This window comes from Lethenteron reissneri, chromosome 15, assembly GCF_015708825.2.
Source record: "Lethenteron reissneri isolate LAM-NWPU_2019-01 chromosome 15, ASM1570882v1, whole genome shotgun sequence".
In the NCBI taxonomy this organism is placed as follows: domain Eukaryota; kingdom Metazoa; phylum Chordata; class Hyperoartia; order Petromyzontiformes; family Petromyzontidae; genus Lethenteron; species Lethenteron reissneri.
In genome coordinates, this window is record NC_083793.1 from 5239636 (window position 1) to 5256771 (window position 17136).

Here is a 17136-nt window from a genome sequence, read left to right on the forward strand (position 1 = left end):
GGATTAATGGACTGAAATATTGATAATACACGTGTTGTGTTGCAAGACTGAAACACCAATACAGTTTCTGTGTAAACATTTAGACACTATCGTAGATGTTTCCTAGTTGGCTCTGGCACAGGGGAAGTTTTCGGTCATAGGTTCTGTGCTCTGTTGAGTTACGCCCTGAACATGAAAAACAACATTCTTAGCTGTACATGAAAAGGCATGAATGCATATTTTAAATACAGAACATGTGGATTTTGCAGGGGTTTGGGGGAAATAAACATTACCTTAACAAGTTTCAGCTATTACCAAAAAAATCCTTTTCCAGCAGATAGGATTAATTTATTTTATTTGTATTACTGTTTCATGCTGGATGTAACAATTGAGTATATCTCTTATCCACACATTTTGTGGATAAGCAGAGGTCAGAGACATGCATCCTTTTACATTATCCGTAGGTTTTGAATCGGGCATGTTTCCCAGCATGCACTTTGGGAAATCACATTATTACTCTTATTATCTGCAAGCTTTTGTTATCTCCCCAACCCCCCCAGATAAATGGAGTTCATCCACAAATTCACCCTAATGAGCCGTGACTCTCCATATTTGCGGTCACGGATAAGTGGAGTAAATTCCTGGAAAGCCTCGTTGACAATAGAATCCAGGATGTCTCAAAACACGTTCCTTCGGAGTGGGCAGGTAGGAACTTGGTTGGACAGCGCATTCGTGCACGACAGACAAATAAACACGACAGACAAATAATCCCTGGTGGGCAGTGTGGAACATATTGTTCCTACCTGTATAAAATAAAACTTGACTTGAGGTAGCCAGGCAGCCAGCCAGGTAGCCAGCCCTCTTAACTATCGGCACCTCCCCCTTGCTTAGGCACCTCCCCTTACCCCCCCTCCCTTAGGCCTCTCCCCTGACCCCCCCTCCCCTGACCCCCCTTCCCTCAGGCCCCTCCGCTGGCCACCCCCCCATATCCTTAGGCCCTCCCCTGACCCACTTCCCTTAGGCCCCTCCCTTCTCCGTACCCGGCAGTAGGTCTCCACCAATCAACGAGCTGTTTATATTATATATATTGATGCACGACAGACAGACAAATAATCCCTGGTAGGCAGTGTGGAACATATTGTTCCTACCTGTGTAGTGTTGTACAGACGGACTCTTCAACGTCTTTTGTAGCACACACTTTTATTCGTCTTATGAACACAGTCCCTATGCACTGAGGGGTATACAGTCCCCTCACCCGTTACACTCAGAACGTACAAGCCTCCGCGCCCTACAGGCTACTTAATATCCCGCTCTTTCAATGTCCTCTGACTGGACCTAGGGGAGGTCTCCCCGACCACTGATTACTCTGAACCCTAGCCCTTATAAGGGCTTGAGGGCTTGGTCCAGGGTCCTAGGCTTCTTCCGCCGTCTTGGGTCTTCGTGTAGTCGAACTCTCCCAGAGCTCTGAGCGCTCTGGCTTTATACTTGTTCGTGGCCGGGTTGTCCAATCCCCGGCCACCTTGTGGAACCCTGTGATTGGTCGTTCCCAATCTGCTTTTCGATCCCAATTCACCCTATCTGACCCTGACCGTTTGGTCGAGCGGGAAAACCTTGCTCTCACAGCTTGTGAGACCCTGACCGTTAGTTTGAGCGGGAAAACCTTGTTAACGATTTGCTCTCCCAGTTTGTGAACATCGAGTAGTTAACTCTACTACACCTGTATAAGAGCAGTTCTACTCTGTATGTACACACATTGCATACATATTAACGCAAGAACATATAAATCACCAGACATAAGGTACCTTCAGGATTTTCACGTTTGCCTGTTATTCTGAGATACAAATAAGTAAAACTTTCACATCTAGAATCCTTATGATAAAACCAATGCCCCAAATTCAGAAAGCCTGGCACAGTCATGAAAAACCACGATAGTTGGTGGATAAAAAGCAACAATCTCCAATGCACGTATATATGTGAATCGGCTTGGTAATTGCAAAATTGTACATACATTATTAACTGGTCCAAAGTCTAGCACTTTTGGCATGGATAGATTTTACAACGCACGGCTGATGTAGCAGAGTAAACACACTACTTGTTTTCGACATGCCTTGCTTGCGCTGTATATCCTTTCCAAGGGCAGTGCATCTCAAATAAGTGTGGCAGGTCCATAGGCCCATCTGGCGCCATGTGTAACATACATTACAAAAAGTTGTTCAATTTAGCTCTCATTGGAGACATGAAATGTTGGATCATCTCGGGTGTTAAGTGTTTAAGAATGAATGTGCAGTATCAACTTAATAATTCACTGTATTTAGATCTTGTAATTTTTGCCTATTCCTGGTGTATTGCATAAACACACATTTACATCATAAATTAGTGCTATGTAATACGTAATATCTTATATAATCTGGGATAATGCCACAAAGGTATGCCAGGTCTGTGGATGGAGAAATGTGAATCGTGTTTGGGAAATTCCAATGCAGGAGTGAGCTTGTGTGGTATGGATTGCACATACGTTCTTGTGAAACATCCAAAGCTGTCCACCTTTATGGTAAATTAAGTGTTTGCTCTAGAACCCGTTTTATCCTAACCTGGCAAAATGTGCTGGTGTGTGTCATGTAGGTTGTAGATGAGGGTTGCGCAATTGTTGTATTGACCACCAAATATCTGTGGTAATTCCATTAAACTCACAGTTGTAAATCCAGTTAACTGTATGCATATTACATTATTGCTGTTATGTAGGCGTACAATTTCACAATCCACATTTTCAGGTCGTCCTACTTTACAACATTGGCTTAAGAGTATATACTGCATAAAATAGTCCCTCTTAGAAGGTAATTTTACAAAGTCACTTAAACAATGACTCTTCATTCAATGCACAGTTCTAAGTACTGCACTGCTGTAAATCGGCACCAGACATAAGTGATCTTTACAAAGAAGGTGAGAGAATTACATGATGGAACGTTACCAATTCGAATGGAAAAGCACATTTTATTTGCGTGATCTAACCACAAAAAACCTTTGTTATGGATATTTGTCGTGAAAGCCTACGTGTTAAACTGAAAAGCATAGACTGGGATGTTGAAATGTCGATCAGTTGTCAGTTGGTATGCAACAGATTAGCAAGTCTTCAATCTCAGCTGTTTATTTTTGGGCTGTGTCTTTTTTTAGGCAAGGCTACAACTATGGGGCTCCATCCATGGCTGCCTATCCACCAACATTTGGTAAGAGGTTTTATGTGAATGTCTTCATGCAAATGTAAAAAAATAATGATACAGTGTGTAAATTTTAACTCCTAATCCTCGATTGTTCGGTGTTCTTATCAAGTGCTTGTGGATACCTGAGTTTGATTCCTGGTTAACATCAGTGGCGAGAGGTAACAACTGTATTTGTTTCGATTTAAAGCTTTCGTGACTGCAGGGATTCATCTTCTTGGTTCTTTCGGTAAAGTCACGTAGAAGGGAAATAATAAAATAATAAAAATTACATACAAATAATAAAATAAGTAACATTATGTTTTATTTTTATTATTTTATTATTTCCCTTCTACGTGACTTTACCGAAAGAACCAAGAAAACTTGTATTTGTCTTGGATTCCCCTCTTTCTTCACCACCCATGCTGACCAGCATGGTGAAGAATGGTCAAGTAACTCCAAAGACCGACAGTGTGGGAAGGTCTTCATCTAGCGGCGGATTGCATAGACTTTTAAGTCAAGTTACAATTCCAGTCAATTGCGTGCATAATCTTCTTGGTTCTTTCGGTAAAGTCACGTAGAAGGGAAATAATAAAATAATACAAATAAATAATAATAAAATAAAATTCTCAAGACGTTTCGGCCACAACACAATTCTGTCTTTCAGACAGCTCTGTCTTCACCTGAGGACGGCTGCTTGTGTTGTGGCCGAAACGTCGTGAGAATTTTATTTTATTATGTTTACTTTTTTATTTTTTTATTTCCCTTCTACGTGACTTTGCCGAAAGAACCAAGAAGATGAATCCCTGCAGTCACGAAAGCTTTAAATCGAAATGCGTGCATAATATTTATCCATCAATATTAATGTGTTCAAAGAGATGTATCAGAGTGACATGCTTAAATAGAACCTCCAAGAATAATCACAAAAAAGGTAAGTAAGATTATACACTATTGTGCAAAAAATGTAACATGGCATACAACATGCTTGACATATTAAGGAGCAAGAGCGATTTATGTGCAATTGTGATAACGCAAAAAAGTTGTCGAATATTTCATAAGCATAGTGAGACATTGTATTCTCATGTACTGTAGTTTGTGTCATGGTTCCAAGTTGGTTGCTGATGATGCATATATTAAAATATGTTTGTATTGACCATTTACCCTTGGCTCATGGTTCTCAATCTTTTTGGCATGGCAGCCCCCCAACGCCACACGTGTTTCATGTCTTGTACTCGTGGATTTTGTCACCCTAACGTGCAGTTGACATTCCCAACACACATGAGACATCTCTCCTGCACAGTATCCATTCCGTAGCCTTTTATACCCTTCCTATGAAAAACCGCGGGGGTGAGCACGACCCCTATGGATTGAGCGAACTGCTGCCCCCTAGGCTTGACAAAAGAAAGTGGTACGGACACAGAGACACAGTTCCTTACCCTTGTCACCAGGGAGTGGGCCACCTGCCTTTCCAGTGTACCATTGGAAAATTGAGTCAAAGTGAAAGAGGCCACTTTTGGGGCCATCCATTTAGTACGTACGCATGGAGGGGGGAGGGGGGTTAACCCAAACGCGTACGCTTGCGTATGGAATGGTCCACTGACAAGGGTTTTGATAGATTTTTGCGTACCTACTAAATGGATGGCTCCTTACTGGGCAACATTGTGCCTCGAAGGGGAAAAAAAAACGCAAGCATGACATTACACGGCAGCTAAGCAGGATTGATCTTGGATAGTGGATACGTAAAAATGGGGAGTTGTTGGTATGCTGCTACATTGCGACGTTAGCAAAAACTATTAATGTAGTGTGCCTTACTTCCAACGGCTATGCTCGGCCACGTTTAAACCACCCCGATCGATGTGAAGTATGGTCAAAACAAACCCATGACCAATTGGACATGGGGGAGGCCTTCATATGGTAGTGGATTGACAAAGGGGATTTAAAAATCTTTTTTTACATGAGCCACTGCTGCTCAGCCATTTCTGTCTGCATGACAGACATGACTGAACAGTGAGTGGATCTGTGTAGCTCGGTTTAACAGTGAAATACATGGTACAGTACAATGTCCATGAAATACTATTTCACAACGCCAAACATTTTTTTCATGAATTCAAAGAAGGGTTTAAAATATAGCCTGTGACCAAATCATTCAGAATGTGCTCATTTTCGTCAGACCTCGGATACTAAGCTGGGTTGATTCTGGATAGTGCCGAATAAGTGACTTTAATGCACTAACAAGATAAGAAAAATAATACGTTTCACCCTTATTTTTCATCCTTTGATACTGGCAAAAAGATCCCATGATATAGCTGCTCACCCCATACAATAGATGCTACGTGCATTGTCTTTGTGCTGTTCGCCTTTTGGAGTTGTTCTCTGCTCTGACACTGGTGGTGAGACTAGGCCATGAAGAAGGCTGTCTCTGGTGTAGGCCAAACATTTTCAAAGACAATGCTCATCTATTGTCAGAGCATTCTTGATTTGAAGCTTTCGTGACTGCAGGGTAAAGTCACGTGGGTAGAAATAATAATAGATCACGACCGAAACGTCATGATCTAATATTATTTCAGCCTACGTGACTTTACCGAAAGAACCAAAGAGTATTGTCAGAGCATTTTTGTTTGCATGTTCACCACAAGTATATGTGGTTAATGCAGACTTCATTCCTTTGCGAAAGGTATCTATTTTGGGTTTGAACACCTTAACACCTGTTTTCTTGCCAGAAAGAGTGATACTTATTCTTATTTTTAATACTTTTATACTGGCGAAAAGATCCCACGGTTTGAAACAAGCTCTTTCTGTCATAAGCTGCTGCTACCTGGTGGGCAAAGAGGGTTTGGCGCAGCAATGTGCATTGTTGAATTGTACTTCTATGCCCTCACATCAACCTGTACTGGATCAGTGTGGTGAGCAGCAAGTATGGTCAAATAAACACATTCCTGCGGAGGGAGCTGGTAGGAACGTTGGGTTGCTCGGTCAATGGCCAGGGTCAACGGCGGCGTGGTGTATTCCGCAAATATGCCCGACTGCGAGGGCGGGCACAAGCCGGCGTGAGTAGGTTAAACGTTGAGTTTTATAAGGGCACCACGGGGTGACCAGCCCCTCCCCACCCAGCCCCACCCCCCACCCAGCCCCACCCTCCCCACCCAGCCCCTCCCCACCCACCCCGACCCAGCCCCTCCCTCCCCACCCAGCCCCTCCCCACCCAGCCCCTCCCCACCCTTCCCACCCAGCCCCTCCCCACGATCCCCACCCAGCCCCTCCCCACCCTCCCCACCCAGCCCCTCGCTCCCACCCAGCCCCCACCCTCCCCTCCCCACCCAGCCCCTCCCCACCCTCCCCACCCAGCCCCTCGCTCCCACCCAGCCCCCACCCTCCCCTCCCCACCCAGCCCCACCCTCCCTCCCCACCCTTCCCACCCAGCCCCTCCCCACCCTCCCCACCCATCCCCTCCCTGCACGACGGACGGACGGACACACTAATCCCTGTGGGCTGGTGTAGCCAGGAGGTTCCTACCAGTACAACCACCTGCACTGCCCGAGGAAGCCCTCATCCAGCAGTGGATTGGCAGAGGGCTGCTGTACGCGTGCTGCAATGCAACAAAGTTGATTAATTTCAGGTTTTTTTTCCACCACCGTGGCTGTATATCTCCATCAAGCCGCCTGTGTGTTTCACAAGGGGATTCCGTAATGAGCACGTAATGTGTTCTCGAGATATGACTTAATCTGTGAAGGAAACGCGACGTTGACTGGATTTCATCACCATCATCACCATCATCGTCGTCGTCGATATTGCGTCAAACTCCCCGAGTGCAGACCGCACCGATTTAAACCGCAGTTGCGTGCACCCCCCCATTGCAAGTAGTTTATGTAGATTTTTAAAAGAAATAAAGAAAGCAACACATTGCGCTCTGGTAACATTTGCTTGTAAAGAGAAACGCCAAATTATCGGGGCTTGTGTTAAAACAACAACAACAACGACAACAGCGGGAAAACGAGAAGGCGTGGGTGATGACCACCGGCTCACGTTAAAACTTTAAGTTCCTCATTCCACACACACACACATTTATATAAAAACATTTAGAAGTTAACATCGCGAAAGGAAGTGGCTTTGGGCTTCTGCTCTAAGAGAGTAAAGAGCCCCGGGCCCGGCGAGAAATGAAGTGGGGGGCTGGTGGTGCTGCTGGTATTGGGGGACCTCTGGTGGTGACTTTGTGGCTGTTGTTGAGCAGATAACGAAACCCCCCAAAAAAGCACCTTCCAACACGGAAGGCAAATTCAACAATTGCAATTGTTTTAGTGTTCCCTCGAGGAAGAGAGGAGTTCGGCTGTACGTTGTTAGGGTTGGTGGTGGTTGTTGTTGTTTCAAGTATTACTGTTCAAGGACGTCTTCACGGCCGTCTTCGGGAAAGAGAAATAAACTTAACGAAACATGGAGAACCCGGCGTTCATGGGTGAGAAAGTTGATGTTGCTGCTTGCTTTATGCTCCACGCTGGTTATTTTATTGTACAATTGACTAAGTGATTTGAAAACGTGGCCGCCGCTTGCACTAAAACAGTGTAATTGTTTGACAGGGTACTTTAACGTGTGTGTGTGTGCGTATAATGTTGTAGAATAACAACGATGCTTTTACAAGTTGCTACATTGCTTTGTCTTGCTATTAGAATTCAATGCGGAACGCACTGTAACCGTGTACGTTGGCGGTGTTTGTTTTAAACTTACTGGGCAATTTTATAACGGTTTCTATTTGGTGTCTGAACGTCTTAACAACCCGTTTTATTTCATAATATTAATGGTATTGAACGCGTATTGTGGCCTTACAATTTAATTAAATGTTATTCATTTTGTTGCGTTACTCTCATAAGTGCACGTACTTTGACGTATTCATAGGCAGCGATTCGTATATATACTGTATTGCTGTTCTCTCGTTACAGTATAAGTTATATTGTTTATCTTTTTATTCTGCATGTTTGTGCATGTTAAAGAACCATAGGATGCCATTAAGTAAATAGCGAGTATTGCAGGTTTCCGATGGGTGAGCCGTTTTAAAGATAGACGCTAAATGTACAAGTTTGTTATTTCGTTTTCGAAGGCTAAACACACTTCACATGTTTAATTACTCAGACAGACCAGCATAGGCCTCTAAAACGACTTTATTTTCATAAACGTCATGCAATCACCGCCAATGATGTTGCAATAACAATGCTACGATTAACAAATGGCCAATTAATAAAGTATTCACTTGCATGTTGGCTGCTATACTACGCAGGATAATGTAAGTCGTGTGCAGTTCAGTGGAAGAGCCGAGCCAAAGTAGAAAAGCTGTCAAACCCATACGGTTCACCCTGTATTCTTGTATAGGGGAATTTTACTTTCAGGTCTGTACGACGTACAGCCGTTTCAATAGGGGCAAAACAAGATTTTGTGTGTGTGTATATTTGTGTTTCTCCCATGTGATGTTATAAGGGCACGGGGTGACCAATGAGGTCTGAATTTGTCTGTAATAAGGTAGGGCACTGATAAGGCTTTGACAGGTATGTGAGTGTGTGCGTCCACATATCAAGCAAGCAGCAGCAGCATGCAAGATCACAGACGAGTAGTATGATGAGTAGCATCATTGACACCGGTGATCAAACTTAATACAAAAATCTGTTTTTGTATAGTATTTTATTTTTTGTATATTTGTTTGTGATTCTCCCTTGTGATGGGACTTTGTAGGGTGAACGGTGAGATTTATAGGGGCACGGGGTGACCAATAAGGTCTGAATTTGTCTGTAGTAAGGCAGGCACTGATAAGGCTTTGACAGGTATGTGAGTATCTTAATTTGGAGCTTTCGTGACTGCAGGAATTACTCTTTGGTTCTTTCGGTAAAGTCACGTATAAAGATAAAATGTATTATTAATTTATTATTTTATCTTTATACGTGACTTTACCGAAAGAACCAAAGAGGTATGTGAGTGTGTGCGTTCACATATCAAGCAAGCAACAGCAGCATGCAAGATCACAGACGAGTAGTATGATGAGTAGCATTATTGACACCAGTTATCAAACTTAATACAAAAAACAGTTTTGTATAGTATTTTATTTTTTGTATATTTGTTTGTGATTCTCCCTTGTGATGGGACTTTGTAGGATGAACGGTGATATTTATAGGGGCACGGGGTGACCAATAAGGTCTGAATTTGTCTGTAAGTAAGGTAGAGCACTGATAAGGCTTTGACAGGTATGTGAGTGTGTGCGTCCACATATCAAGCAAGCAACAGCAGCATGCAAGAGCACAGACGAGTAGTATGATGAGTAGCATCATTGACACCGGTTATCAAACTTAATACAAAAAACAGTTTTTGTATAGTATTTCATTTTTTGTATATTTGTTTGTGATTCTCCCTTCTGATGGGACTTTGTAGGATGAACGGTGAGATTTATAGGGGCACGGGGTGACCAATAAGGTCTGAATTTGTCGGTAGTAAGGCAGGCACTGATAAGGCTTTGACAGGTATGTGAGTATCTTAATTTGGAGCATTCGTGACTGCAGGAATTACTCTTTGGTTCTTTCGGTAAAGTCACGTATAAAGATAAAATGTATTATTAATTTATTATTTTATCTTTATATACGTGACTTTACCGAAAGAACCAAAGAGGTATGTGAGTGTGTGCGTTCACATATCAAGCAAGCAACAACAGCATGCAAGATCACAGACGAGTAGTATGATGAGTAGCATCATTGACACCGGTTATCAAACTTAATACAAAAAACTGTTTTTGTATAGTATTTTATTTTTTGTATATTTGTTTGTGATTCTCCCTTCTGATGGGACTTTGTAGGATGAACGGTGAGATTTATAGGACAACGGGGTGACCAATAATGTATGAATTTGTCTGTAATAAGGTAGGCAATGATAATGGTTTGACAGGTATGAGATAGTCTCATCTCCCACTGACAGTCACAGCCCATGTCGGGTTAACTCCACGTCTCTGGCGAGGGCAACGCCTATTGAGGCATGCATTGAGTTCATACAACCTGATCGCCATGCTGATTTCATTCATCGCTTGTGTGACTTCTTTGTATTTCTAGAGCACACACCAACCAACCCGCGCGCTTAGCTCTTAATATGCCATTTACACTCACAACTGATTTCTAGGCCCCATCTATGTTCTTCCTTGTCTACGCTGACTAATAATGAACTTGTTTATATTAAATAATTGTCGTGAAAACCCCGTGGATCAGTCCACCGATGCTTGATGGTGGCCTCCCCCATGCCTTTTCGTCATGCGGGTTGTTTGGCTATATTCTTAGGTTTTTTCGGTAAAGTCACGTAGGTAAAAAACATAAAAAAGTAAAATAAAATATTAATAAAAAGTATGCGGACCTTGCCCCACCACCTTTTCCAACCATTATATAAACGGATTGGTAGCTCCTGCAATCTCTCATTTACTTGATACAGCTTTCGTGGCTGTGACGGTACCACCTGAAGACGGAAGCTTGTGTTGCCTCCGAAACGTCGTGATTTTTATTTTATTTAACTTTTACGTGACTTTACCGAAAAAACCTAAGAATATGAATCCTTGCAGTCACGAAAGCTTCAAATCTAGAATTGTTTGGCCATACTTTACCATGCCGGTCAGTGTGGGCTGGTAAGGGAGGGCAATGCCCGTTCATATATTTCTCACCACCGCTGTTAACCCATGGCCAGGAATTGAACTCGGATCGCCAGGGTCACAAGTGCAATGCGCTAACCTTTGTGCCACCACTCCACCCGATAGTGTCAACATGGGCTTGTAAATAATCAGTTGTGAAACTCCCAATGGAGAGAGTAAACATCAAGTTTGACGTGTTAGGAGAAAGCAGAGAAAGATGAGTTTTTTTAGGGGTGCAGCGATTGTAACCCAGATCTTGGATACATTTTTGTTATTTATACCCCTGGTTCTGTTCGTATGTTTCACTCTCTCCTTTGTACTTTGTCTCTCATGTTTTCCCCGTGTGTTTCTACACGTTTGTTCGATCCATCGGCCTAAATGTACATTAATTTTAAAACATCAATTCTTACACGTGTTATTTGATGCACGTATGATGAGCATTAAGACAATGTAAATCGTTTGATGAATCGATGCATCTTTTACACCCCCTATATACACACACACTTCTTCCCAGAAGCACACGTGATATATACGCGAGAAGCTGTTGACATTATGATAGTGGCCGTAACAAATCTGCTCACAGTGGCTGTTTAACGATCACATTGTAAAGAACAGTACAGTACTGAAACAGTGGCCACAATGGGTTATACAGTACAGCTGAAAAGTGCATCCTCTCCTATTAAATCTGGGAGACTTGCCCGGCTGAGAGAGTTTCCGCCCACAAGTTCCTCTTCTGAATGTCTGCCTCTCTTATTTTCAAATCCTGCAAGAGTTTTGCTTCATAAACATATAACTGAATACAATTATTAGCATTGTTGTGGAGAATACGAATAACAGAAAGGTATATATTTGTTTCCACATACAAATTAAAGCGTTTTATACACATTCCAAACGCCCCACAGGCTTCTGGGAGTGCTTGAATAGCATTTAGATAAAAAATTAGGACGGGTTTTGACACAATGTATCATCAGCAGTCAGGCTCCCTTGAGTTATTACTGGTGAACTGGCCATATGTTATAGGCAGGGACCCTTTCTTTAAATATATCGGTCCTGGTTTGATGTAAAGTTATATCCGAGAAAACTCAAAATAATCATGAGGTTTTTTGTGGAGAATCTTAACAGATAAGCAGACTATTTGTCTCCTTCGCATATATCTGTCTCTCCATATAGGTTACTTGACCAAGTTTTGCAGAAATAGTACGAGGCAAATTCAAGGCCTACATAAGCAGCACAGTTTTATCCTATCCTGGTAAACGATGTGAAATTCCTTGCTTTGAGCACCTATGTTATAGCACGGCCTATATTATGAGTGTGTAATCTATCCAGCAAAGCCTTGAGGATAAATACTTTTTTTCAGGAAGGTCCTGCATTGGCATATTTGGCACCGTCTATTAAATGGAGTGTTTGAATTTGGGAGGTATCCAGTATATCCAGAGAAAACATTTGTCGACTAAGGGGTAACACGCAAATGCCTGCAAAAATGGATGCGCCAACCCCACTTGTTTATCCAGAAAAGCCTCACTGATTCTCAATATTTTTTCAGGACAATCCTTTTTCATTAGTGGGCAACGTTGTTACAGTATTTGAGTAAGTTTCAGGTATTTTTTTTTCATCATTGGGATGTTTGGCCAATAACAGTTATATTGTACTTTTTTTTATTTATGGGAGGGAATTGGAGAATCCAGTGGAAGCTCATGCAGAACAGGGAAGTACACACTCTGCACACAAAGGTTCCCGAGTGGGGAATCGAACCCATGTCCTTCTTGCTCTGAGGCACAAATGTTACCACTATTGAACCAATGTAATCATATAGTGGTAACCTCCCATCTGAGTATGGGTTCTGTTTATCCACCGACTCTTGCCTTCAAAACCCTGGATATTATAACGATGTTCCATCATGCCCTGCTAGAGCCCAATGAGACATTAACTCTCCAGTAGGTATGCAATAACCGTAATTCATCACAGTGGAGATCTCCTGCTGGCCGAACGTTGGGAAAGGCTAGTGTATTGTGCGTGAAGTTACTCGATTGACCTTTGGGAGCGAGCATTGGAACGTGCGTTGAACAGCTGCCGCCATGGAAGCAACGCTGTAGTCGACAGGAAACAAGTGTGGTGTTCGATAGCACTTCCCCGACTTTGTTCCTGACTGCGCAGTTCGAATGTTGTACGCTCGTGGAAACTTTATTTTGAGCCAGAATGTGTAAAGCTGAATACTGGAGTGACATTTATAACTGTGTGCATGTGCAGATATGTACACAATTCTGGATTTATTTTAAGCATACACCCTGTTGATCCTGTGCAATGTTTAACACTTTAGATCACTTTGGCTTCTTGTAGATTAATGACATCTTACTTTGGAAACCATTCATCAGTGGGCACAAGCTGATAACTGATTAACCCATGTGATGATAAGTTGGCAGACAATTATAAAGATTACATTGATATATACGTTCATACATGGTTGCTAGATACTTAACATTATAATGTAATATTTGTTTCATATCCATGTTGAAGCTGTCCAATGTTAGAAGCACTAAAATGTCCCCTGCATTTATTCCCGCTTCTGTATGACACACCACTTTATGGTAAAGTGGTGAATAAAACCAAACAAATAATGTTTGCACTTGGACTGCCCTTGCATCAATCCACTGCTGGACGAGGGCCTCCCTACACCATGCTGGTCTGGTGGTTGTTCGATCATACTTCACCATCCTGGTCAGTGCTAGTTGGTGAAGGCGGTGAGCATTGAACATGGAAGCATAGACGTGCTAACAATGGCATTTTCTGCACTGTCCTCTGCTGTTTACAAGTGTTGTTTACATATAATTTATCTGTTAGTTGTCGACACACACTGGCCTGCATTATTCCTGGATCTGATGAGATTTCTATCATTTGTAAATGGGTAGGACATCGGTTCTTAACTTTCTCGCTAGCTTAAATTGCTCAGCCGAGAGATTTTAGTTTCTGGCACCGAGCACTGCAGCAGTTGCTGCTAGCTGTGAAGTCGGGTGACTCTTTGCTTTTGTTGTTGTATCGGATCGTATCGCAGGCTCGCAAGACCCGATGACAGGAGGAGAAGCGGGAGCTCTTCCATCCATGCCTTCGGCGCCGTCGGCACCCCCGCCAAACATGCCCGGCTACGAGGGGACACCCATGGGCCCTGGTGAGTCACCGCCTCTGCTCCCCTTCAGAACCACACGGCGGCGCATGGAGCTGTTGTATGGCTTCCTCGACATGTCCGTGATGGGGCTTTCCAAACTCTGGTATTCGCCACTCCCATCCACAGAATGTTCCACAAGAAAGGTAGATATGTCTATGACAACTTTAGCAGTGCTATACTCTTAGGTTTTTTTCGATAAAGTCACGTAGGTAAAAAATAAAATTAATAAAAGTAAAATAAAAATCACGACGTTTCGGAGGCAACACAAGCTTCCGTCTTCAGGTGGAACCATCACAGCAGGATTGCTGTATCAAGTACTTGATACAGCAAGCGTGCTGTGACGGTTCAGCTATCGTGCTGTGACGGTTCCACCTGAAGACGGAAGCTTGTGTTGCCTCCGAAACGTCGTGATTTTTATTTTACTTTTATTAATATTAATTTTATTTTTTACCTACGTGACTTTACCGAAAAAACCTAAGAGTATGAATCCTTGCAGTCACGAAAGCTTCAAATCTAGAATTTAGCAGTGCTATTTGTTGCTGGTCGCTTGAGTGTAACGGCATTTCCGAGTATTCTAAAATAGCGGTGTGGTCATTGTTGCAATATTCATAGAAGCGCTCGGGTGGCCTGTGCACATCAGATTCGCATGGTTGGCTACGTACGATGCAAAAGAAGCTCAACATACACATATAGCTATAAACATATCTTCATGTTTTCCTCGTATGTCGATCCCAACAGAAATATTTTCAGTCTTCTTGAGTAATGTTATCATTTCCTGTAATTCATTTCTATTGGTTTGCTATCATGAAAATGTTATCAGCAAATGTGAAATAGTTAATATTTTCTCGTTTTACATTTCACTCGTTGAAATTGGCCATTGAAATGTTGTATACGGTATCATCTTAACTATATGTTTAGGTATATTTAAAAATTAATTTTGACATTATATATGCTGTAAAACAATTCAGCGAGCATGTTTAATAAATATTTATGAATATATTAACGTAAACAATCTGGCCTGGCCATGGCGAGCACCAGTGGTGAGTGATATCTAAACTTTTCTTGAACACCCCTCCCAATCCTGACTCCTGCTTCACCAGCGTGCACTAACCAGCATGGCGAAGTACAGTATGGCCAGTTCGCAATGCGGGCTAACTTCCTGAAGTGCTTGTGAATATCAAATTTCACGGATAACGATATTGGCCTACGAAAACCTATCTTTGGAATAAGTTGCCTTAAATAAATACGTAAATAGGCTATTAAATACATTAACATCATAATAACACAAACATTACAATACATTTAAAAAGGGCAGTAAATTACATAACAAATGTGTTTGATTCAAATATATTTCTCTTCCACGTGGAAATTTTCCATTGTAAACCATAAAAACATGTACTTCATGTAATGACTCAATTGCCATTTCGATGGGAGAGATTGGTGAATGTGAAAAGTTGTACTGTGGTGGGTTTGTGACGACCGGCGTTTGCAAGGCTTGTTCACTTGTGAGAAAGTGCAGACGCAGCCATTTGTATAACCCATATGGCAGAGCTTGTGCCACGGTGAAACGGCTATATGTGTACATCCACAATGTTTTTATTTTTCCTTTCACGAAACTTTTAGCACCTTGATGGACTGTTTGCATGTCACGAAACCCAGTTTTTTGGATAAAGCCAACTGCTTTGGCCTATGACCAAATAACTCAGAGTGTGCGTCTGATCTCATCACGTCTCAGAAGCTAAGCATAATTGAGCCTGGATAGTGATTGTCTGTGTGACTACTATGTATTAAACAGGTGTTATAGGCTGTGGGGGCGGGCGGGGGGTGACAATGTGGTGTGCAGAAGAGAGAAGTGCAGCAAAATCCATGGTTGTATGCTGCCATATCTACGTTCCATGCCTTCACCAACCCCCACTTCCCTGCATAGTGTAGTTATGGTCTAGCAACCCCCATGACCCACACAGTGCAGGGATGACAAAAGACTTGTACATGCTTCTAGATTTGAAGCTTTCGTGACTGCAAGGATTCATACTCTTAGGTTTTTTCGGTAAAGTCACGTAGGTAAAAAAGAATAAAAAACAATAAAGTTAAAATAATAATAAATGAAAATATATCAATTAAATCACGACGTTTCGGAGGCAACACAAGCTTCCTTCATCAGGTGTAAAAAGGCACAGAAAAATAACTGTTCTCTCTACAGTTATTTTCTCACTACAGTTATTTTGCTGTGCCTTTTTACACCGGATGAAGGAAGCTTGTGTTGCCTCCGAAACGTCGTGATTTAAATGAGTTATCTTTCATTTATTATTATTTTATCATTATATATATTTTTTGTACATGCTTATGTACAAATCCTGTACACATGCATGGCTTTTGCCTGGCTATCAAACAATGCATCACCTGCTTGCAGATGCGCTTCAGCGGGTGTCTGGAACGCCCTTCTTTACGATATTAGGAAGCAGCTGGAGCTATGCACTTTTAAGTTCTAGATTTAAAACTTTTCATTAGAACTACTTTTTGTGTTTAGTATGTTGTCATTCCAACGCACCTCCGATTAACACTGTTGGCTACGTACGGTACGATAGAAGTTCAACGTGCGTGACCTGCTTTGACTGAACTCCACAGGTAAGTGTTGTTACCCGGTCACCCGGTCCAATGAAGGAACACAACTGAGAATGGTGTTATTATTGTCTTGTTTTCTCCTAGACCACAATGTGCCACCACCTGATGGGATGTTGCCACAGCCGGGTCCACGGCCCAATGGCCCTCCGCAGACCTACAGGTATTTAAGTTCCCAGAGGACAACGCACACTACCGCACCGCGGGTCAAAACACTTTGTGTTCCTACTTCTTCCCTTGCACCTCTTGACTTTGGAATTCCCTCCTATCAGGTTTTTTTTTAAGTTCTCAAAACCTTGCTGAGCTCAAAAAACATTACCTCCCCCCCTCGCTTTAAACCCAGATGTGTAGTGTTTGGGACTGAGGTCCACGGCTTTTCTATACCCATCCCCACTCTCACGTCTCCGTACCGGGCTCCTGTTGAAATATAATAAAGAAACAGCAGTAATGTTTGTTGCTTTGGACCTGTGCTTAGCAACGGTGATTAAAAAAAACGCACAGATGGAATGGCAATGTATTTTGGCAGCTTATGAAGGCTGTTCATTGCT

At 42.4% G+C, this 17136-nt stretch overlaps 1 protein-coding gene across 5 annotated transcripts in view; it reads left to right on the forward strand.

Annotated features, from left to right (window-relative positions):
* Positions 1-17136, forward strand: part of SSUH2 (ssu-2 homolog) — a 50173-nt gene that overhangs the window by 10094 nt on the left and 22943 nt on the right. For 2 of the 5 annotated variants that reach the window (XM_061551881.1, XM_061551882.1), the window contains exons 2-4: positions 3151-3203; positions 13859-13972; positions 16676-16751. In XM_061551881.1, coding sequence (XP_061407865.1) covers positions 3151-3203; positions 13859-13972; positions 16676-16751 — 243 coding nt within the window. Of the gene's footprint in view, positions 1-3150; positions 3204-6692; positions 6790-6846; positions 7624-13273; positions 13525-13858; positions 13973-16675; positions 16752-17136 lie in introns of those variants that run through there. The other 3 variants (XM_061551885.1, XM_061551883.1, XM_061551884.1) reach the window with 3 other exon arrangements.